At 39.7% G+C, this 25,484-nt stretch overlaps 1 protein-coding gene across 1 annotated transcript in view; it reads left to right on the top strand.

The window, feature by feature from the left end:
- Positions 1 to 7,550, top strand: part of LOC132404955 (ciliary neurotrophic factor receptor subunit alpha-like) — a 318,762-nt gene extending 311,212 nt beyond the window's left edge. The window contains exon 10 of the mRNA XM_059989574.1: positions 1,999 to 7,550. Coding sequence (XP_059845557.1) covers position 1,999 — 1 coding nt within the window. The 3' untranslated portion in view covers positions 2,000 to 7,550. The remainder of the gene's footprint in view (positions 1 to 1,998) is intronic.
- Positions 7,551 to 25,484: the final 17,934 nt, after the last annotated feature.

Raw genomic sequence — 25,484 nt, 5'->3', positions numbered from 1 at the left:
CAAAGTCGGGTTTTCTATAAATTCATCTACATCCATCTTTGTTGGTTTCCCATCTGGTTACCCACGCAACCAGAACAAATAATGGACTTATAGCCCGATTCACTGGCCCCCCAATTTGGTATCAAATCTCAAGACGAGGCCCCAATTTGTTACGTACCCCGTAACTGGGTGTCTTACCAGCAAAGATAGAAGTACCCGTTGGAGTCTGGTACTATTTTCAAAACAGTGTTTATTAGTAAAATATACAAATCAATATCAACAATGCAAATATACAGATAATACACATTAGCAATACTAAACCTAAAAGTGTGGGTATAATAATAATCAATAATAAACAAGCTCTATCGGTGTCTAGGGGATAAGGAATTATCATGGGAAAGTATAAAGTTCAGTTCAGTTCATGTAGGCTGAGGTAGTTGTTGGTTCTTTTGTTGTAACCGTTGGAGGGGGGAGAGAGAGAGACGAGCAAACAGTGACAGCTACAGTCATTCAAACCTTTCTTTAGTTTCTTGATCTGTCGATGTGTTGTAGTGGCCTTTCAGGTATTACCCCTCTGTCCTTTAGCTAGACCGTTCTTCTATGGTGGACTCATCACCCAGGAAAGGGTGGACACACACACAAGCCCCCACCGGCCTCGCTATAAACACTGAGTTAAAATTGACCAATTCTTCGTTCAGTCTCTGATGCCCCACACTTTCATGTGGGTTCCAACACTTAAGCAGTGCTCACTAGTGTGTCTCTTGGTGTGTCTCAGGGGTGTCTTCCCAGACCTCACTTTTATCCCTACTCACAGGGTCTCAGGTGTCAATCAGTTTTGAATAGCTTAGTCCATCAAACCAGCCCATTCCGACTGTCCTCTGAGGAATTTTAATGAACAGAATGGTACCAAGTAAACAGCCCTCTCCAAAAGACATAACAGTAAATCAATGGCTCCTCTCCTCCCTCTTATCAGCAGCAGATGTTCCAACTTGTTTTCCTCTTATCTGTGTCTCTCTCTGATGAGCAGCGTGGTAACAGTAATAGTTTGTGTTTCTCCCAGGGGAGGGGAACATGGGCAGCTTTGTACCCTTCTGCCCATCAGAGTTGTTCATCCTTCATAACAACCTACTAAAACAACCTTTTGTTTCTTGAAACAGTCTGTGACCCTTCTGCTCCTCTAAATCCCTAAGACTGTTGAGTGGTCTGTAATATAAACTCATTAACATGGTCATAACTTACTTGTTTCTCAGTCTCTCATCAATAGATGAGTTCTCCAGTCTATCTTGATGGAGCGCTGCCGTGACATTTTCCCTGACTAGTAACGTCACCCCTCCCCCTTTAATCCCTCCTGTTCTATCACATCCAAAACAAACATTGGAATGATGCCACCAAGGCAGGTATGTCACTCAATGTCACAATGCCTCACAGTTCATCTTATGATTTATAGATATGTATCAGGTGTTTCACTGCAAAACCACAATATTGTATCAAGGCATAACATAAAATCAAACAAAAGACTAAGAAATTGCATGAGTGATGAATCAGGAAATGAAAGAAATCCAATATTTGTCTGGAACTGGGCATTTAAATTTTCATATGTAAGTCAAGGGGAGACTAAAATGAACATACTGTTATTTAGTCTCAATCAGGTACAATAAGATTTATTTATAAGTAATACAATATATAAACATTGCTAAATATAGTGTGCTGACCACTCCTGAAAGAAGAAGCTATATTATTAACGTGCAGCTTTTGCCATATAAATTATGGATGGCATAAACATCACATTCAGCAACTTCCTATAGAACATTTTCTCTACTACTAATGAATAATTGATGCATTATTATCATTATTTGCATGTTATTATTGCATAAAAATGCTTGCTGCGACAACTGGTGAATGTCTTGAAGAAAGTCAGTCAGTACTAAAACCTATTGTTGCACTTTTACAGTGAAAATTTTCTTTGAAATAGATGTTTGTACTGAAATTATTTCTAACACTTCTCCTTTGTTTCGATAGATTACTACTCTGTTTACCCGCAGTAAAGGACAAAAGCAGTTATGAGAATCGGTGCTTTTTATTTTGCACATGTGGATGGATCCAATGCATCTCCTTATCAATATGATTCCTGAAAAGAACTCCTGGGAATTTGAACCTTAGATCCTTGTGAAAGTTCATAGAACATACGCAGAAGGAAAGCAAAAGCATGGATCTTTACTGGACACATCGTCATGCTGATGCATTTTCTTTGAAGGGCAAATGAGTACCATTTAATCTTGCATCTGGTGAGGGAAGTATTTTCAAAACAAAATAATGTGAACAAATCCAATCACATACAGCTGAATCATCATGCCAAAGACACCGTGATCTCCATGACTTTTAGCCACAATACTCAGCTTCCTCAAATACAGGTATCTCTTTAGTGAGGGCATTTGCTATTAGATGATGGTCTACTGTTAGTGACAGTACTGTGAAATTTTGAGTGTGAAAATTGTGGTTTGTGACTTATCACAATTGGTTTAAAACAATGTTTTGTATTTATGGCTGATAACAAATAATGAAATGAATTGCTCCACTATGAACTTCATGCCCTAAAATGTCTGTGATGGACTGCATTGATTTTTTTTACTGGAAAACATATTTGTATGCTATTCAGTTATAACAATAATAGATTCTGTTGTGTTTTTTTTAAAAAAACACATCTTCATTATTATCTTTCTTTAAAAAAACAACTAAAAAAACAAAAATATAAAGGGGATCAATTTAACTTTTCACATACTTTCCAATCTTACCACCTACATAAACTTGACCATACTTACATTTAAACATGCAGGGAAAATGACAGGTCCTCTGCTCCTTATCAAATGCCATATAATCAATTCAATGGACCTCAGTAGCTCAATCCTCAAACTTCTTCTTTAAAAAAGTAAACAATTTATCCTAAACATGCAACAATGACAGTTAGTTGTTAAGTGTTAGAATTAGACCAATGTAAGAATTAGAAATCTGATTTTTTTAAATAAAAACAAAATAAAACTTACTTATTAGAAAATGATCATTTAACAAAGGTGTGTTGTTGAATATAAAATAATCCATTTTATTGCCAATGCTCTATGTATTCAGAACATGTGCTTGAAACAGCATCACTCTAGGATAATGCACTCACCAAATTCCATTTCCATCCTGCCAAAATCAATTTCAAAGCAACATTTATATTTAATAATATTATATAATTTTACAATCAGAAGTCCAATTTTATATAACAACATTGGTGGATTTTACTTGTGCAGAGATCATTAGGCAGAATATCCATGCGGATTTGCAAGGATATAGGGATTCTTGTCCTGGGATCAATGCACTGTGCTCCTGTGGATTTTCAGACTCTCCTTAATATGATATGGTTCCTCATGAATTGGAAGGATCCTCATACCATTAACCTACAATTTCTGGTCAGCAAATTTAAAAAAAAACAATTCATGGGCATGATTAATACCATGTTCATATTCACATAAGATTCATCAGCTATGTTGCTTTGCTGCACACACAAGATAAAATCTAAAGGAATTTCTCAGATTGGAAAAGGAGTAAGATCATTTTAGGGCAAACTAATTAAATGTAACCACATTATGCACTATGAAACCAAGCAAAATATCAATATAAATCAATTGAATGAAGCCTAGTTATTTATGAATGAAAGGAATAGTGATAATGTGAAGAATATGTTGAGCATCCCCAGTCATCCTTGATGTCTTCTTTCCTAAAGTAATGTAGAGTCTGGCTCTTCTCAAGTTCATACCATTGGATTCCTGAGAAAGAGCCAATGAAGAATGGTGTCCATTCCACTAAAACATTGACAGCTCTGAGACCATTTTCAGCAATTATATCCCCTTAATAGAAATGGATAGTTGACCTTGGAAGATACCCTAATGATGTGCTCACCATTCAATGTGAATATGTATACTGGCCTTTTCATTCAAACTACTTTGATTGTCTGGATGAATTACATATAAATACATAATCTTAAGAATATCATAGCTGGAATATCATTTCATTTATGACTACCTTTGACTTTCCAGAAAAATGTCATTGATAAGGTGACAGGTACAAGACAAAGCACTGTGGCATGTATTTTCTCTCAAGCCTCTAAAGATTCTACTTCTAACATAAAGTTCAGAAGCAAAATGCATTCACTCAATGAACCAGACAATGTGTATGACTGACAAAGCTCAAATGCAGTTGGGCATCTGGTGAATGCAGCAAACATTCCCCTTGACATTGGAGAGGCTTTCCATGTATGCTTCACTGCACTGATCACTATCTGAGTCCACCTGGGCAGAACTGATATGTGGTCTCTCTTTCCAAGGGAAAGGTGCAGTAATTTCCCTCTGGCTCTGACCTAACTGCTGTTCATGATGAAATAATATCTCCCACCTAGCCTAGTTGATCCCGATCTGAGCTGGTCTCTTGTGGTGTCCATTACAAGGATGCAAAACCCCTTGTTCTTTTCCTCTTCCTCTTCATGAAGTCCTGCAAGATTCGATTCAAATACATTCATTACGTGTACATCGAAATTTACAATAAAACTTGTAATTTGAATTAACAACCAGCACACCACAGGGTGTGCTGGGGGCAGCCCACAAGTATAGCCACACACTCTAGCACCGACATTGCATGCCCACAATGTTTTGCAGAAGAACACAGCAACAACAAAAACAAGCCCCATCCCTCTATCCCATCCACACAGACATAGTCAATAACCCCAGGACTGACCCCCAGCCTCCAGGCCATACCTCCTATGGCTAATCAATAATGAAGGCATGGTTGTGGAAGTTGTTAGAATGATTCTGCGAACAGGCACATAAGCAAAAACAAAATAATTACTTTTATGAGGGGAAGTGGCACATCAGAGCATCCAAGCCCTATTGGAGACTTAGACCATAAGACATAGGAACTGAATTAGTACATTCAGTTCATTGAGTCTCTGCAATTATATCATGGCTGTTTTATTATTCCTCTCAACTGCCCCCCCCCCATTAATCTGCCTCACCCCCATAAACATTGATGCCCTGTCAAATCCAGAACCTATCAACCTCCACCCAATGACTCGACCTCCACGGCTATCTGTGGCAATAAATTCTACAGATTTTCTCCCTTCTGGCTAAAGAAATTCCCTCTTCATCTCTGTTGTAAATGAATGGCCCTCTATTCTGAAGCTGTAGCTTCTGAGCCTCTCCCCATCCACTCTACTTAGGCCTTCCAATATTCGATAGATTTTAATGAGATCCACCTTAATTCTTCTAAACTCCGGTGAGTACAGGCCCAGAGCCGTCAAACATTTCTCACACATTAATCCTTTCATTCCTAGATTCATTCTCATGAACCTCCTCTGGACCTTCTCCAATGCCACCAGAAAAGAGCAACTTACTTGACTCCAGCAGAGTTAGACCCTGTGTAAATCGAATATCCATTAGAAGGTGGACTCTCTTCTCCAGCCTAATGAGTACTTGGAGCTGAAAAAGTCCATCTTCTGTAAATTTGTTACCTTTGTCCACTCTATCCTAACAATGGAAAAAAGCTCATTTCAATGTGATGAAATGGAGGCTGTTCATACTTTAGTTGTTGCAAGCAATTCAGAGTTGTTTACAAAGTTTGAGTAGCGTATAAAGCCAACTAGGCTCATTGCAGACATACAGAAATGTGTGTGTGTGTGTGTGTGTGTGTGTGTGTGTGTGTGTGTGTGTGTGTGTGTGTGTTCGTGCACGTGCAGACATCTATGTCCTGACCTGTACTGCAGGCGTTATTTCAAAGCTGCCTTTGTGAGTTCAGTAGTTCACTGGTTCCATTTAGTACCAGAGAATGTATACAATGTACAACTTGAAATTCTTACTCTTCACAGATATCCTGTTCATGTGTTCAGGGCACACATCTTGACAAAATACATGGTGATTGAATTTCTGCCTGCAGTGCTCCCATGCAGTAGGTCATGCTTGGCAACTGCTTTCTCTCTCAGCTCATTTTCATCTTTGACTTGGGAGCCACATAGGCATTCCTGCTGCAGAGAACTTGAGCCTTCCTTAACATCATCTACAGGGTCCTTCTAAGAAGTGGGAGGAATATTCATCTGCACCACCTCCCATGTACAGTACATTCACTTCCTACAGTGCTGTAGCTCAGTAGATGTGTAGTTTATGGGTTAATGCCTTGAAGAGAATTAATGAGCTACTGGTCATCATGAACTGTGAATTAACTGAAGAAATGTTGCACGTTCAAAATGCACACAGACATTTTCACATGATGAATTAATTTGCACATGAAGATTTCATCTACAAATCGTTTTGAACCATGCGCTAAAATTTTTGTGTGCTCAAAATACACAGATATTTTCACAGCAATCCTGATGATAAACCAAGCTTCAGTGCAATGAACGAGCACCAGCTTATTATGCTGCACAGATCCGGTGCTCCTGTTTAGGAGTGATCCCGTTTTTAAGCCAATGCTTTCTGAGCATATGTTTCTCAAATTTGGACAACTATAACACAGTGAAATATCCATTACAACTTTTCTCTGGAAGGCTTAAGAATGTAAAGAGACTTGTATAGGTTTCCTGTGTTTTTTTTAATTTAGTAGGTAATGCTAAACAATAATTTTGCCATCCAAACAAGGATGCAGTCAAACTCAATGGTGCTTCAGTAAGAAAATACCATTACTTTTTGCACTGGGTTAGAAACAACTTTAAATTTCTCCCTGGCTATCTATGAACAGATTCAAGAAAAGGTAGTTGTCTATTTTATAATGACTAAAGACCAACTAGAAATAATTGTTTGAAGACTTATTGAAAGTCACGGTGGGTTAAAATTTTGCTTGGCTACCTCTATGTACAATCTACTGTAGCTAGTTCCTGCCAGTGCATTATTTGGTCTCCATCACTCATAGTTCCTACACTCTATGGGGCCTTGGTACGGTGTATTCTATTACACCAAAGGGAAAATCACTTCTAACAAGGACTTATTCTCATCAGTGATTATTGGCATTATATTTATTAAAGCTTTGTCTTCTTCTTTCCCATGAATTGTATTATGATTGTACTCTGTTGCATGTGGCTTAATCTTTGTCACAGATATTTCTGGTGAAAGATATTGCCTTGTGAACTGATGAAATGGATACTTTTGAATATTATATTAAAAAAAGAGCATTAACTGATGATTGCATTTCAAGTTATTCATCCAGTAATGCAGACTGTCCTAATTACAACAGCATCTACTTGTAACATTTCACAGTATTTCCACATCTGGTGCAACATACAGTGCCAATATTTCATACAGTCACAAAGAACATGCTCCTCATTTCAGAACTGTTTGTGTAATTCTCAAACTCATAGAAGAGATTCCACTGTGTGTACTTCCTTTGCTCTTTTATGAATCACTATATCTTATGTGAACAATCTGAAATGCTAATGTTTGTGCTTAACATTTTTTCTCTGAGAATACTTATTACCGGTGTCCATATTAGCCAGCTTTTATTGTATTCCATGTATCATTTTTGAGAAGTAAAGTTGAGTTTTTGGACCTATACAGAGTCATTTGTTTTTCAATTGTGTAATTAGGAACTTTTGCAATACTTTAATCTAACAGGTCACGACCTGATTTAATAGATGAGATAGTAAACCATTTGTTATATACTCTACACTCTGTGGCCACATTATATACTTACTTATTTAGAGATACAATGTAGAATAGGCCCTTCGGCCCTTCGAGCTGCACCACCAGCAACCCTCAATTTAATCCTAGCCTAATCACAGAACAACTTACAATGACCAATTAACTTACTTATTGGTAAATCTTTGGACTGTGAGAGGAAACCAAAGCACCTGGAAGAAGCCCACACGTTCCACAGGGAAGATATACAAAATCCTTAAAGAGGCTACCAAGAGTAAATTCCAAACTCCAATGTCCCAAGCTGTAATACATCATGCTAACTGCTACACTACTGTGGTAAAGTGGTACATTTACCTACTCCTCTACCCAGTAAAATGGCCACTAAGTGTATGTTCATTGTTCTTTGCCCATCGACTTCAAGGTTCAAAGTGTTGTCTGTTTAGAGATGCTCTTCTGCACATCACTCTTGTAGCACATAGTTATTAGAATTACAGTGCTCCTCCTGTCAGCTTAAACCAGTCTGGCCTTTCTTCTCTGACCTCTCTCATTAACAAGTTATTGTCCCACACAAAGTTGCCACTCGCAGGGTGTTTTGTGTTTATCACAACATTCTCTGAATCTCTAGAGTAGTGGTCACCAACCTATTGATCGTGATCGACTGGTCGATCTTTGAGACTTTCCCGCTAGATCCTGAAAAAAAAGAAAAATAAATACACAAATACTGTTGAGAGATTGTTTCTGGGTTGTGGGGTTTTAGTTCCGTCCTTTCTGCCCAGTGCACATGCGTGTAGCTTCTCCGCAATACACAGTGTACTTCAGTGGTCCCCGACCAATATGAGTCAGCTGCACCTTTCCTCATTCCCTGTCATGCCACTGTTTAACTTGAACCCACACGAGGTCATCAGTTGCCTAACTGCAGGGCTACCCTTGCGCGGCCGGCGGAAAATGCCATTGCTACCGGCCTGGAGTGCAGACAGATGGGCGCCAGCTCTAAACCTGTTTCGCACACTGAATATTCATGGGGAACCTGGTGCTAAAATATTCACAGATGACCCAATTCGGGCTCAGCGTTTCGTAAGTACCAGAGCAGCTACCGCGCTGCAATCTACTGAATCAAACTTTTGTCGGCTGATACAAGGGGGCCGGGGGCAGGCATGGGCCTGTCGCTCTCCTGGCTCGGTCAGTCGCTCTCTCCAGACTGCAACCACTGCAGCCCCGGCACGGGGACCTCCAGCCCTGACCTTGTCTTCTCACCCCACCCGTGACCAGCCGCACCTGGCCAAGGTGTCTGTCTGGCAGCGGGCGGGTGGGAGGCTGTTTAATGAGGCAATGAAGCCCTCAAAACTGCTTCGGTACCTGGAGTCCAAGCACCCTGCACTTAAAGACAAACCTACTGAGTTTTTTCAGCGGAAAAAACACGAGCAGCGCGGGACAGCAGCTAAGTGCCGAGAGCCGCGAAAACTAAATTGTGGAACAGGCTGGACAAAAGGAACCCCGTACAAGTATCGCTGCATTCCCGTCGTGCTTATCACCCCCCCCACAGGTCGGCCAGTCTGCAAGAATATTGTCAATATTAAGCTGGTCCACGGTGCAAAAAAAGGGTGGCTACCTCTGGTGTTTATACATTATTTCCACTTCTGGGTTGCGGGGTTTTACTTCCGGTCTTTTCTACCCCAGTGCGCACGCATGTAACTAATTGATTTGGGGTTGATCTTGCCTTTAACTAAGGGGATCTTGGGCTTGAAAATGTTGGTGACCACTACTCTAGAGACTGATGTGTATGAGAACCCCAGGAGATCAACAACTTCTGAGATACACAAACCACCCCATCTGGCACCAACAATAACTCCATGTTGAAAGTCATTTAATTAGATCACATCTCTTCCCTATTCTGATGTTTGTTCTGAACGACAACTGACCCTTTTGACCATATATGCGTGTTTTTATGCATTGAGTTGCTGCGACATGACCAGCTGATTAGATGGTTGCATTACAAAGCAGTCGTACAGGTGAAAACACAAAGGATACTGGGGTCAAATCAACACGTACAAACAAGCTGGATGAACTCAGCAGGTCCGGTAGCAGCCGTTGAAACGAGTAGTCAACATTTCAGGCTGAGACCCTTCGTCAGGACGCAGTTGTACAGGTGTACCTAATAAAGCTGCCCCTGGATGTATTTTGTAAATATGACTAAGCCATTAGAAACAACAAGACACAAATATTACATCACAGAATTTACCATGTTTTCTTAGGCCTTATTTCATGTCATGAGTCCAAGTCGATCAGTAATCTCATAGAAGGAGATACCCTGGGAAAAGATGATCACAATGTATTAAAATTTTGTAAGTAATTTGAGAATGTTACGATTTGGCCAGACACTGGTGAATTGAACCTAAATATGAATACTTCTGCTAAATTGACAAAGGCAGATTTAAAAAAATACCGATTGAAGCCTTGCAATATTTTGAGAACTATTTTGAAGTATCAATGCACTTTTCAATGTCACAAGAGGTTCTGCAGATGCACGAAATCCTGATGAAGGGTTTCAGCCTGAAACATCGACTGTCCATTCCTTTCCATATAGTAGATGCTGCCTGACTTGCTGAGTTCCTCCAGCATTTCCATTAAGAAATTATAAATTCCATGAGAAAAATAAAGCATGCATTCATAACTAAGAAAGTAAGGATGGTGTGAAGGACAGTATTAAATAAGGCAACACTGGCATTTATCCTTTAATTTTACACCATTGGGGTTCTGGAGTCATATATTATAAACAGGACCATCTGAGGATGGTATATTTTCTTACCTGTTGAGCATTAGTGAACTAAATTCACAATAATTTCATTGTTATTGTTAAAGGCTTTTTTTTCAATTTCCAGATTTATTTCATAACTGGAACTTAAAAACCCCTGCTGCCATGTTGAGATTTGAACTCTTATCTTTGTGTCAGTAATCCATAACTCGGCTGTGGTCCAGAATTTGGAAACCACACACATTGATGTCTGCAATTCAGTTGTACTGCTTTGGTTTCTGAATTTCAGAAGGACAACACATTTTGCAAATGAATATATAAAAACACAAAATGCTGGGAGTACTCAGCAGGCCAGACAGCATCTATGGGAGGAGGTAGTGACGACGTTTCAGGCCGAAACTCTTCATCAGGAGTGAAGTAACATGGGATGGTCGAGGGGTGGGGGATAAGAAGTGGGGGGAGAGATGAAGTAGAGAGCTGGGAAGTGATAGGCTGAAGGGAAATGGAATAGGGGAAGGTGGAGAATTATGGGAAATAAAAGAGAAAGAAAGGTAGGGCTGGGGGGAGAGATTATAGTGAGGGGGGAAAACGAGAGAGAAAGAGAACCAGACTAAAATTATAGATAGGGATGGGGTAAGGGTGGGGGCAGGGGTATCAACGGAGGTCTGTGAGTTGAATGTTCATGCCGGCAGGTAGGAGGCTACCTAGGTGGGAGATAAGGTATTGCTCCATCGACCTGCGTGTAGCCTCATCTTGACGGTAGAGGAGGCCATGGACAGACATGTCAGAGTGGGAGTGGTCTGTGGAATTGAAGAGTGTGGCCACAGGGAGATCCCGCTGGAGGACTGAGCGCCGGTGTTCGGCGAAATGGTCTCTAAGTCTGTGGTGGGTCTCCCCAGTGTATAAATGGCTACATCAGGAGCACCAGATACAGTATATCACCCCAGTTGACTCACAGGTGAAGTGGTGCCTCATCTGAAAGGATTGTCTGGGGCCTAAGATGGTGGTGAAGGATGAAGTGTGGGGGCAGGTGTAGCACTTTTTGTTTTTATTTATTTCCAGCATCTGCAGATTCACTCGTGTTGCCTTTGCAAATGAATATATTGCTTTTCTCCCCTGTAACCCACCCTCTCCACCCCCATTTCTGGAAACTTTACTCCCTCTTCCTCTCTTTTCTTTCATTTCTCACCTTCAAATTTTTCTTAGAAGCCAAGAGATAGCACACCTGCCCTTTACCAACACCCCCTCCTTCACTACCTTTCAAGGCACCTAACAAAGCCACACATCACCTGCAAGTCCGTCAGGGTCACTGATTGTATGTCAAGCGCCCAGTGCAGCTTCCTCTACATTATTGAGACCTGACATAGATTGGGGGATTGCTTTGACAGGCACCTTCACTCTGCTACAGGAGATGGGATTTCCCAGTGGCCACCTATTTTAATTCTACTTCCCATTCCCATTCTGACATTTCGCTCCATGGCTTCCACTATAACCAATCAATATGGAGAACATAGAACATAGAAATCTACAGCACATTACAGGCCCTTCAGCCCATAATGTTGTGCCAACCAGGTAACCTACTCTAGAAAATGCCTACAGTTACCCTACCGCATAGCCTTCTATTTTTCTAAGTTCCATGAGTCTCTTAAAAGACCTTATTGTATCTGCACTAGTGCCTTATCCACGATAAGGCTATACTTAGGTTGAAGGAGCAACACTTCATATTCCGTCTGCAAAGCCTCCAATCTGATGGAATTTCTCTAACTTCTGGCAATTTTTGCCCCCTCCCCCCTTTCCTCTTTCTCCATTTCTCAATTTGGTTCCCCTCACATGCCTTTTTCTCCTCTGTACATCACCTCCCTCTGGTGCCCCTTTTCCTTCCTTTTTTTTCATAGTCTGCTGTCCTCTCCTATCGAACTTCTTCTTCAGCCGTTTACTTCTTCCACCTATCACCTCACAGCTTCTTACTTCATCCCCCCCCCTCCCTTTTCCACACTCCTTCCCCCTCATCTGGTTTCACCTATCACCTGCCAGTTTGTACTGCTTCCCCTCCCTCCACCTTCTTATTCTGCCTTCTTCCCCTCTTCCTTTCCAGTCCAGATGAAGTCTCTTGACCTGAAATGTTAGCTCGTCGCCTCCATAGGTGCTGCCTGACATGTGGAGTTCCTCCATCATTTTGTGTGTGTTGCTCTGAATTTCCAGCATCTGGAGAATCTCTTGTATTTAAAGTCTGCAGTTTCTACTTAGCTTCATCAGCCACCTCAGAACATATAAAATTGGATTAAAGATGGATTAGCCTTGATCTTGTGGGCCCACCCAAGAAAAAGAGAAAGGTTTATGTAAAAATATTCCTTTAGTAACTCAACAATGGCCACCATCCAATCATTTCCTTTCTGATCTGGTTGTCCCTTTCACTCCTGTTCTAACCCATTGTTATTCAAATTCCCAAGGGAATATTTCAGACTCCTTTGGTATCTGTTCTCAATTTTTCCTCAGTATCTTTTTTTTGCCTCTGCAGATGATAGTTACTCTATCATCTCTCTTCTGAACTTTCTGTCACTTACGCTAACACCTGACATCCGTCAAATGCTCTTTACTTTTGCTCTTTTTGACTCTCAATCATTCTGGTCCACAAGGAAATTCTGGCTTTAATTTCCCCATCTTTCTCACACATGGAAATGTTTCTAGACTCTAGCTGAAGTATTACAAGCCTGAAAGCCTCCTCTAGTTCAATTACAATTTTGCCTGCCAAGCTTTGATTCCAGTTTACCCAAATCAAATCTGTTCTCGCCCCTTTGAAATTGGCCCTTCTTCAATGGACTACGTTTCAAATTGGAGTGGTCTACTTCCGTTTCCAAAGCTATTCTAAACCTTATGATATTACTATCACTGTTTCCTAAATGTTTCCGTACTGATCCTTCTTCCGCTCAGCCTGGCTTCGTTCACAGAACCAGGTCCATTTTCATTTGGACTAAAAAAGTAGTGATCAAGAAATTCTCTGAATGCACTTCAGAAATTGTACCCGCCTTTGCTGGTCAGCCGCTCCAATTGTTCTTCCTCCCCATTACCACTTCTCTCCTATGGCTTTAGTGCATTTTTGCAAGTCCCCTGAAAAGTTGCTCCTCAATGTTATTCTCACTATTAGGAAGCTCATTAAAAAATGAGAGCATTGTAATTGTGCCAGTGAGCGACTTCAAATTGTCCACCTCTCTGAGATTAAGTGTTAATTCGACAACTCAGAATAAATGGGATCAGTAAGGTGTGAGGGAAGCAATTATTCAAAGCATTGGATTGCAATGCATGACAAATACAGGACAAATTTGAAGGCAGAGTACTGGGTTAATGGCAGGATTCTTAGCAACATGGAGAAACAAGGGGGCCTTGTGGACCACCGCCATTGCACTCAAAATTGCAGCATAAACTGATAGAGTTGTGAGAAGGAGTATGATAAATTGGCTTTTGCTAGTCAGGGGATTGAGTTCAAGAGCTGTGAGGTAATGTGGCGGTTCCATAAAACTGGTTAGAGTATTGTGTTCAGTTCTGTTCACCTCATTATAGGAAAGATGTGGAAGCTTTAGAAAGAGTGCAGAGAAGGTTTGCAAGGATGCTGCCTGGACTAGAGAGCATATCTTCTGAGGATAGGTCAAGTGAGCTAGGGCTTTTCTCGCTAGAAGGAGCATGAGAGGTGACTTGATTCATTTTCTTGCCAGCATTAACAGTAGATACAAGAAACAAAACAGGATAGAAAGACCACACCCAACAGGATGGAAAAACACTCAATATGCAAAAGACAACAAACTGCAAATACAAAAATAAGGAACTCATAAAAGAACAATAATAACATTGGCAATGATAATATTAACAAATATTGGTTTAAAAATTTACTTGATTTCATCTGTATCTATTAGTACACATCAACAATTCTTGTTAAAATCCTGAAAAAGTGCCTAAATTTTCAAGATATTTCTTACCTAAAGGAGAAATTACAAACAACTCATCAAAATATCATCACTCCTTGTTTACAAAATATATTAAAAATTGTAATGTCATGCATCTCACAACTAATCACCACTCACTTCGATAACCACGGTAGTGAATCCACAGCCACGAAACCAATCACAGCTGATCTAGGAGCCCATTAGATACAGGCTGCAGCCTCAGTTCAGTGCAGAGATGAGTAAACCGCGTGGGCAGTGAACTAACTATTGGCCCATGCCTCTCCTCTAGCTCCAACACCCTGACCTTTTCAATCTGGCCCGGACCTTGAATCAGCCAAACAGCAGCTCAGACCCAGGACTTGCCACTTTGATAAACTCATGGGCCCAGGCTCGACTGCATCAACACTGCTTCACCTCGGTCCTGCCTCTTCAAATCATCTCCAAGTCCACTCCAGAAAAGGCCAAACATTAGTCCTGGCCCTGCCACCTTGATTTGGCCCATACATCCCTGCCACAACTGTCCTGCATCTTTGAGACTTCAGTTCAAACCACAAAAATGTCAGGTCATGCAGGCAGTTCAAAAGCTCAACTCCAAAAGAGAAGTTTACGGGCTATTGATTGCAGTAATAATTTTCAAGAAAAAGTGTGATTTATAAAGTAGTTTGTAATTTTATTTGTTGCCAACAATTATCGCAGTGTTTCACCAGAGCCATCTTTAACTGGAAGTAAATATAGGTTCTGCAATTCTATTTCAAGCCCCGTGAAAAACAGAAATCTTTCATGTTGTTATATTGACTACCAAAAAGCATTTGATTCTGTCCCACACTCATGGTTAATAGTTCTTAATATATATATGAACTACACCCAATACTTGTGAAATTCCTACATTTGATGAAGCATTGGCGTACTGTAATCACCAAGTATATTACCAACCAATAATGAACAACCACCATTAAAGCAAGGCATTTTTGAGGATGACTCTCAGCCCACTATGGTTTTGTATAGCTTTAAACCAGCACTCCAATTTACTGAATCAACAAAATGAATCCTACTTTGACCTCCTATACAAGATATAAACATGAACTTTGGACTAGATAACAATAGAGCTAATAAAATACAAAGCAGAGCAGCAGGATACAACACAACCAATGGATGAATACGAAACACACAAGTAGCTGAGATTTCAACAAGCAAAGAAAATAGATCCTAGTGTAATAAAGGGAAAACCTACAGCAGAATTTATGCCAATGTTAAGAAAATCTGCCAAACAGAGCCCAATGGTAAAAGTATATCAAAGATAATAAACACTTTTCCAATACCTATATTAATGTATCCTTGTTGCATAAAACCTTGGTCTGAAAAATAAGTGAAATGAACAATTTTAGAAAATACAAACTTGAATACATTTAGATTAACATGACTTAGGACAGAAGGAGAAAGAGGAATAGTAGACATAAAAAATTTATACACAGTCAGATAAATCTGAGAAGATTATATACAAATGTGTTTGTGTATATATGTGTGTGTATGTATGTATGTATGTATATATATATATATATATATATATATGTGTGTGTGTGTGTGTGTGTGTGTGTGTGTGTGTGTGTGTGTGTGTGTGTGTGTGTGTGTGTGTGTATATATGTCCTTGTGAGTGAGTCCATAGGTTGTGGGAACAGTTTAGAACAGCTTAGTGATAGAATGAGTGTTGAATTCAGTGAATGGAGAATGATGGATGGTCAGACATTGCTAATGTTGAATTGGATTTTAGCTGGAGATGAGATACCTGTTGTGAGTGTGGGAGACCTATGAATTTCCAGAAAGACCTGTCAACTCTGATCTTCTCATAGAAAGTTAGCAATTGCATTCTGCACTCCTGACTCTTCCCTGCATAATGGGGTGAAAGCTCAAGATTACCAAGCCAATGCAAATTGTCATCTCCTACTCAGCTGCTCATCGGTCCTGGAATAACTGTGCTCAACACTGGAGTCCGGTGGTGGAGCACAAACTTCCACGTACTTCCCAGCATTCGGATGGAAAACCTTCCAGTGAAGCAAGTCCAGCAGACCCACACAGTCTGATGAGAAGAAATTACTGCAGGGAATAGGGCACGCACAAGATAATTTCCTCTCCTTTGATTTCATAAAGCTGATTTAAATCTGCTTAATTGTCCTTAATTGTTTCCTAGTGTTTTTAGATGTTTGGCATGTTTAATTTTTAAACATGTTAACATTTTCAGTGGTATTTTTAAGCTTTAATCATTGTTCAATGTTCTTAGATGCTTCTGACCATCTACAAATATTCAGTCATAGTGAGGGCTTTGATAAATGATTAGCCTGAGGCTGGGCTTAACTGGAGCTCATGACTCAAGACTCAAGATGGCTTGGCACCATCTTGGATACCTAGAGCAACCTCAAGATCAATGTCTGCCAGCTCTGTCCCTGAACAGTGTTGCACATTGTGACTCAAATGGGCAGCATGGAAGCATAGCAGATGGTGTAATGCAATTACAGAGCTAGTGACCTGGGTTCAATTCTCGCTGCTGTCCTTAAGAAGTTTCTCCTCATGGTTTCATGGGCTTCCCTGGGTGCTCTGGTTTCTTCCTACATTCCAAGTACAGATTAATAGGGTAATTGGTCAAACAGGTATAATTGAGCATCACAGGCTCATTGGATGGAAGGGCTTGTAACCATGCTGCATCTCTCAATCAATAAAACTAACTAACTAACTAAATAGATAGATAGATAGATAGATAGATAGATAGATAGATAGATAGATAGATAGATAGATAGATAAATAAATAAATGGGAACCAATTCCCCAGAGAAGACCATCTGAAGAACAAGTAACCATTGAGATTAAAAGTTAAGATTAGCTTTATTTGTCACATGAACATCGAAACATACAGTGAAATGCATTGGCTGCATCAACTACTAAAACTGTCCAAGACTGTGCTAGAGGCAGCCCAAATATGTCAGCGTGTTTCTGGCACCAGTGTAGCATGTCCATGACTTACTAATTCTAATTGGAACATCTTTGAAATATGGGAGGAAACTGGAGCACCTGGAGGAATCTCACACTGTCAAGTGAGAATGCATTCAAGTTCCTTATGGACAGTGGCCGGAATTGAAACCAAATCACTGGTGCTGTAAACTATAACACTAATCACCACACCACCATTTCAGTCAGCAGAGCATTTTAACTTCAGCACTTTTCAAATGTTTCCCTGCCCATTCTTTTCCAAGTGACGGCATAATTTATGGACTTTTGGACATGAGGACAGCCTTTCAAGCCTGACAGTTATAAAAACTTTTTGCTTACTTGGGAGAGTGAGAGAGTAAACTCCAATGATTCTCAAGGGCTTTCTTTCATAGTGGGTGTAGTGAAATGGCAGTGGTGGATCGGTGTGGCCTGAGGCTTCTGGAGGTTTCAAAGACCTTTGGCTGTTCACTGGCTATTGGCTATGAAATGAAGATTTCATGGTCATTGGAAAGATAATCAAACAAAGCACACCATTGGGTTTACTAGATAATTTGCTAAGATAGAGGAGCTATTGTGTTTTTGTGGATGTTTGCAAAGAAAAAGAAGTTCAGGGTGTATATTGTATGCATTTCTCTGACATTAAATGTACCTATTGAAACCTATATCGTTGCTCTTCCTCATGAACAACCAGACCTGTACCACACACAAAAATGCTGTAGGGACTCAGCATCTATGGTAAGGAATAAACAATCAATGTTTCGGGTCAAGACCCTTCATCAGGACTCCCTCCATTCTTATTTCTATGGTTATTCCTTTCCAAAGCTGCTGCCTGACCTGCTGAGATTCTCCGTGTGTATGTTGCTCTGGATTTCCAGCATTTGCAGATCTTCTCATGTTTGCAGACCTGTACCGACTGCCTTGTGAGTTCATTGCACCTTCCTGCATCTTTTAGAAATAATTTTCAAGTTCTCCTGTTTGTCTTTAAAGTAATCAATGGTCAGGGAGCAAAGTATATCAAAGCATCACTATCAGATCTTCTTTCACCAGTCTCTTAAATTTAAGAAACCAATTCAAAAGGTAATCATCAGGACAGTGCTTTTGAACTATGCTCCTAAATTGTGGAATCTAATACTTAAAACTATAATGCATGCAGACTCATTTGACACTTTTAAACACAGTCAAAACCCATTTATTTAACCTTGCTTTTAAATAACATATTTTTTATCTTTTGTTCTAGTGTTTGAACTTTATTCCGTTGTAAAGAATTTTGAATTACATCATCTCTATGAAAAGATTTGGGAACAGCTTCTTTCCAACTGCAATAAGACTGCTGAATGGATCCTGACCTGTATCTGGGCTGTACCTTCTAAATATTCAGACCTGACTTGCACTACCTTACTTTCCATTTTCTATTTTCTAATTATGATTTATAATTTAAATTTTTATTATATTTACTTCGATTTGTACTCCAGGGAGCATGAAGTGCAGAATCAAATATCGCTGTGATGATTGTACGCTCTAGTATCAATTGTTTGGTGACAATATAGTAAAGTAAAAGAGCTCCATAAATAAGTTATTTTTTTTTCTCAGCTCAGGCTGGTAAAACCTGAGGTACAGGCATAGCCAAGCATGCTCATTTCTCAATTGCTAGGAACTTTTGGACTATTCTAGTGATGTTTAGTAATGTGGTTTTCTGAAGATTTACAGAAATATTACTGTGTGGGTCTAATTGTTTATTGCTAGTGTATAGTGGCTTTGGGATAATATCAGTTGTAGATATTACTATTGGGACAATATGTACCCTGTTCATGTTCCATTGCCTTAATTCCCTCTTTTATTTCTGGTGATTTTTACTTATTAATTTCTGTATGTGTGCTTGGAATGGCTACATCTATTAAGTAAGTTGTTCTTGCTTGTTTTGCCTGTAATATTACACCTGCATGGTTGTTATGGAATGTCGTATCTGTAATAATGGATCGGTCATAATATAATCTGTAGGACTCTGACTCTAAAACTAGATCAAGCTTGTATTTATAGTAACGTATGGTGTCTTTTATGAGTTTACACTTTAAAGCTAGATTTGGTGAATGATGTTTTTTACTTGATTGTGCCCGTGTGAGTAATCAGATTGAGTTAAACTGCTGCGTGATCCTGTAACGTGTTTGATTACTTCTGGTTTCTCGTGGCATTTTCTGCATTAATAATCTTGAACTTGTTAGTCTTTTATTATGTATTTGGAATTTTTTTTTGTATTAACCACCTGGTCCTGTTTCAAGGAACCCCTCTTTTTCTGCGAAGAGGCCTCCAACTCTAAGCCAGACATTCAACGCTTCCTGAGGTTGAGTTAAAACAGGAATTGAATATCAAGTGAACATATCTGAACTGGTTATTCTATGTGGAGGATCTTTTCTTCCCATGGGTAAGGGTGTGGTGTGAAATTGACAGCCTCAAAGTACAAAGTAAATTTAACATCAAAGTACATATATGTCACCATATACAACCCTGAGATTCACTTTCTTGAAGAGATTCACAGTGGAACATAGAAATTGCATAGAATGAATGAAAATCTATACACATACAAAGACTGACAAACAACCAATATGTAAAAGAAGACAAACTGAGCAAGTACAAAAAAACACAAGTTATAATAATATTAATAGTAAATAAATTAAGTAATACTGAAACGTGAGTTGTAGAGTCCTTGAAAATTAGTCCATAGATTGTGGAATCAGTTCAATGTTGAGGTTTAGAGAAGCTATCCACACTGGATAAGGAGGTTGATGGTGAAGAGTAATAACAGTCCCTGACATATGAGACTCCTCTTCTTCTTTCCCAATGGCAGCAGTGAGAAGAAAGCACGGTCTGGATGATGGTGGATGCGGCTTTCTTGTGGCAGCCCTCTTCGTAAGTGTGCTTAATGGTGGAGAGGGATTTTCCTGTGATGGACTGGGCTGTATCCATTACATTTTGTTTGCTTTTTCATTTTTGGGCATTGGTGTTTCCATATCATGTCCACTGCCTGTCAAGACACAGAAATCAGGAGACACAAAGGCTGACAGGTATGAGATATTAATATAAAAGTTGACTGATATCTTTAAGTACTTCTGCAAAGGACAATGAATACAGAAGTAGGGGAAGAGAAGCCATTGCCAAATAATATTAGATACAATAAAGTAACCCAGAGAACTTAAAAAGGGGAGCATCCCAAAGAGTGAGGTGAAAAGTTTGCAGAGGAACTGGGCAACATTTACCAAAAGAATTTTCCAAAGGATTTAGTACAATAATGGAAAATTAACATGCATCTCATTATACAAATATGTAACCAATGTTTGCAAAAATATGACACATTAAATTATCCATGCTTAGTGAGCTTTAGAATGCATCCTGTCCCTTGTATATTAGTGAACTGTGAATTGTTGAAAATGACAATCTTTACATTTTAGGAATCTACACATTTTTTCTAAAGCTGTGGGGTATTTTTTATCAATGTGTTTCCGATTTCTCCCTTCAGAGATTTTCCTTTGATACACCTCTTCAGCCGTTACATTTCCTCTTCCCGCAATGCAGAACAAAGTAACTCGCCATATGATCAAACCCGAATTCAGCCTCCCATTTCACCAGTCGAGGGATATGTACCAGATAGAAGGGAGTTCAAATGAACACGGTACTTTTTCATATTGTGCAGTTCACCCCAGGAGTTTAAGCCACACGTCATGCGTTTGGGGTTCCAGTTACTTCTACTACAAAGAAAGGCACTTTGACCAGAAATGTCCCATAACTCACTTACACTGGTAGTCATAACTCAGAGGTATAAAGTAACAAAGTACAACCTTATGAACTCCTTACTCCTTTATGTTGGTCTGTGCCTCCTGCAGTGTGGATTCATGAGTATGTTTCTGTTTATATATTCTGGCATATTTTCATTTTGTGTTCTATTTCCATTAAAATAATTAGTTATGAAAGGCTCGAATCACCCACTAAAGAGAAAAAAAAATACTTTGAACTTTCTTAAAAAGGAACATAAACATGTCACCTTCCCTAAGGAAGCACAACTGACTGATACAATATGTTCAAAAGTACAGGAGAAAATGGATTGACTGAGACATTTTTCCAGCACAGTTTTCCAAACTCTTTTGTGTAATGTTAATCTCACATTGGTTAAATTTCAGACTCGGAGAAATATCACATTATTGGTTTTGCAGAGAGAGATAGTCCTACAAACACAGAAGCAATTCTTTTGATATCAGTGGAAGTTTCACAATTATTATCCTTCTATTCAATTTTATGGTTCGGAAATTGCACCATCTCGGATCACAAGACACAGCAGCGGATAGAGAGGTCAGCTGAGAAGATCATCGGGGTCTCTATTCCCGCCATCATGGATGCTTACACTACACGCTGCATCCGCAAAGGAAACAGCATTATGAAGGACCCCATGCACCCCTCATACAATCTCTTCTCCCTCCTGCAGTCTGGGAAAAGGCTCCGAAGCATTCGGGCTCTCATGACCAGACTATGTAACAGTTTCTTCCCCCAAGCTATCAGACTCCTCAATACCCAGAGCCTGGACTGACACCTTGCCCTACTGTCCTGTTTATTATTTATTGTAGTAATGCCTGCACTGTTTTTGTGCACTTTATGCAGTCCTGGGTAGGTCATAGCTTTCTCTGTGTTGTTTTTTTACACAGTTCAGTCTAGTTTTTGTACTGTGTCATGTAAACCATGGTCCTGAAAAATGTTGTCTCATTTTTACTATGCACTGTACCAGCAGTTATGGTCGAAATGACAATAAAAGTGACTTGACTTGACTTGACTATGCTTCTTTTCCAAAATGTTTCCAATTATTCATCTTTCTAAAATTATATTGTTTTACTCCAGCAACAACCACTCATGAGTGTTACAATTTCACATGGTGATATTTCTCTCATGGTTTGCTCAATTAGACATTTGTCAACTGTATTAACATAAAATACAGCCTCTGCCCACTTTATAATGTACACCTTCTCATTTATGGAAATATATCATCAGCCAATCATGTGGTTGCAACTCATTGCGTAAAAGTATGCAGATGTGGTCAAGAGATTCAGTTGTTGTTCAAACTAAACATCAGAATGGGGAAGAAATGTGGTGTAAGTGACTTTGAAAGTGGAAAGATTGTTGCAGTCAGACGAGGTGGTTTGAGTATCTTGGAAACTGCTGAGCTCCTGGGATTTTCCTATGCAACAACTCTAGAGTTTACAGAGAATGTTAAAAAAAAATCAAAACAAAAAGAAAGTCCAGTGTGTAGCCGTTCTGTGGGCAAAAATGCCTTGTTAATAAAAGCAGTCAGAAGACTGATTCAATCTGACAGTAACTCAAATAACCACACATTACAAGACTGGGGTGTAGAAGAGCACCTCGGAATGCACAACATGTTGAAACTTGAAATGGATGGGTTAAAGCAGCAGAAGACCACAAACATACACTCAGTGGCCACATTATTAATGAAGTGGCCACTGACTGTGTGTTATCAATAGGAATGTAAAAACATAATAATTTGGAGATGGACAAGGCCATTCAGTCCTTTGAACACACTGCATCATTCATCAAGATTGTGGGTGATTACCTACCTCAAGGCTATATCCCTGCACCCTCCCTGTAAAGTCGTATACAGGTTTCACCCACTATTCGAAGGTAGAGCGCACCTATGAAACGGTTCGTAAGCCAGAACGTTGTAAAGTGAAGAAGCAATTACCATTTATTTATATGGGAAAAAAATTGAGAGCGTTTGTAGACCCAAATAATTACCTACCAAATCATGCCAAATAACACATAAAACCTAAAATAACAGTAACATTTAGTAAAAGCAGGAATGATCTGATAAATACACAGCCAATATAAAGTAGAAATACTTTTCTGCAATTATTGCAGCACTGTCAACCGTAGCAAAAACCTCACACAAGTGCTCTCGGCAGAAGCACTCTCTCCAGTAACCTTTAAGCTATGAAGCTGCCAAATCATACCAAATAACACATAAAAGTACACAGCCTATATAAAGTAGAAATAGTGTATGTACAGTGTAGTTTCACTTACCAGAGTCGGGAAGACAGTGAGCACATTGATGATGGTGTGTTAGGCTGACTTGTCGGAGGTTGGGGTGTTGGGACACTGGGGTGTCATCTCATCGTCGTCTGTTTCCATCAGGGCAGCAGGTCACCTTCTTCAATGTCTGCCTGCCTCGATGTCAAAGGACAAGGTTCATCGTCTGCTGTGGCTGATGTGGAAGGTTTGAAGAATGACAGTATGCTTGACTACTTAGCCTCACGCATTTTTCTATCATACAGTTCTTTGTAAGCACTCAGAGCATCCTGCTAATATGCCCTAAACCTACATACCCTTTCAAAATTAAAGTCATACTTCTCTGCACTCATTGCAGCATTGTCAATCACAGCGAAAATCTCACACAATTGCTTCACGTTCAGTTCCTGGACAACTTCACTTTTAGGCCATTCGCTACTGCATTTGGTTTTGATTATTATCCTTTCCTTTTGCTCTTCAACTGTCAGTTCTCGGTCTTGGGATGCCAAAACCTTCTTAACATCATCTTCGTCAACGTCTACAAACCCAGCCTCCTTAGCCAAACTCACTGTCTTTACTTCGTTCACCACGATTGAAACGCTTAATTATGTCTAGTTTTATGCGAAGTGTAACACACCTAAGAGCTCTTTTAGGCTTTTCCGTTACCTTAAAACTCATCTTGTTAACGGATGCACAAAATAAATAGACATAAAGCACAAATGCTCACAGGCACGTGTTTAAGCAATGGTGGCTAGAAAACAGTTCCGGGGGAGAAGCATGGCTGCTTGGGGCACGTGCTGCCTTTTTTCGTAGAAGTGAAAACACTCTTTGGTTAGCGAAAGCAGGGTACTAATGTAGGTCTTTCATAACAGCGAGGTTTCATAAAGTGAACGTTTGGAAAATGGGGCATTGTGGTATAAAAAAAGCTAGTTTCAATGAATCACCATCTAAATACTGGAAAATATGGGTCTAGTCTAGTCAATCACTTCCCATATAATGATTAGCTTTATTTGTCACATGTACATCAAAACATACAGTGAAATGTATCATTTGTACCAAATTAAATCTGCAACGATTGCACCAGGCAGCCCACAAATGTGGCCACACATCTCATGCAAATATAGCATGCCCACAACTCAACAAATTTAACATGTATGTCTTTGGAATGTGGGAGGAAACCAGAGCACCCATAGAAAACCCATGCGGTCGGGGAGAGAACATACCGGACGTACTTCTTACACAGAATCAAACCCAAATCTTATAGCTGCTGCTGTAAAGTGTTGCTCTAACCAGTACGCTGCCATGCCAACCTGCTTGTCCAGGAACCAACCCAAAGAATCATGGCTGACAGGTATATCTTTTTTTTAAACAAGGAGGCCAAAACTGCACACAATATTTCAAGTGCAGTCACTTTAAGGTCTCATGTAATTGCTATGACATAATTGTACAAATCCTCTCACAACAGAGGTCAAAATACCACTTACTCCCCATAATGCTTTTATGTTAACTTGAATGATAGTTTTCAGTGGCATGTATACAAGCATGCTCAAGGCCCTCAGCATCTGCGTCCCCTCTGCTTTTCTCTTCGGTGCACAAAGATGGAGAATTTCTCATTTTCCACAGTACATTCTATCTGCCATCTTCCTATCGCTCACTCAGCTTGTCCATATTCTCTTGAAGCCAGTTCAGTATCATTAAAAAAAACGGAAATATGATACTTGGTCCCTTCAGCCAAATTAGATTCACAGAGCACTACAGCACTGAAACAGACCCCTCAGCTCTGCTACTCCATGTCTTTTGTCTGGTCCCATTTACGTGCACTCAATCCCTGTTTTATCCATGTTCCTCTGCAAACTTCTTTCACATGTTACATTTGAACCCACCTCTACCACTTTTTTTCTAGCAGCTTGTTCCACATTCACACCACCCTGAGAGTGAAGAAGTTCCCCCTCAGACTCTATTTAAATATTTTACCTTCCATCCTAAATCTATTACCTCTAGTTCTACTCTCACAAAACGTGAGGAGAAAAAGCCTGTATGCATTCATCCTGTCTGTTCATCATCATTTCATCATCATGATCTGCCCTCGTTCTTCTGCTATCCAGGGAATAAAGTCCTAACTTCT

Source organism: Hypanus sabinus, chromosome 14 (assembly GCF_030144855.1).
Source record: "Hypanus sabinus isolate sHypSab1 chromosome 14, sHypSab1.hap1, whole genome shotgun sequence".
In the NCBI taxonomy this organism is placed as follows: domain Eukaryota; kingdom Metazoa; phylum Chordata; class Chondrichthyes; order Myliobatiformes; family Dasyatidae; genus Hypanus; species Hypanus sabinus.
Note: the sequence above shows the minus strand (reverse complement) of the source record. Positions and strands in the feature narration are given on the sequence as shown.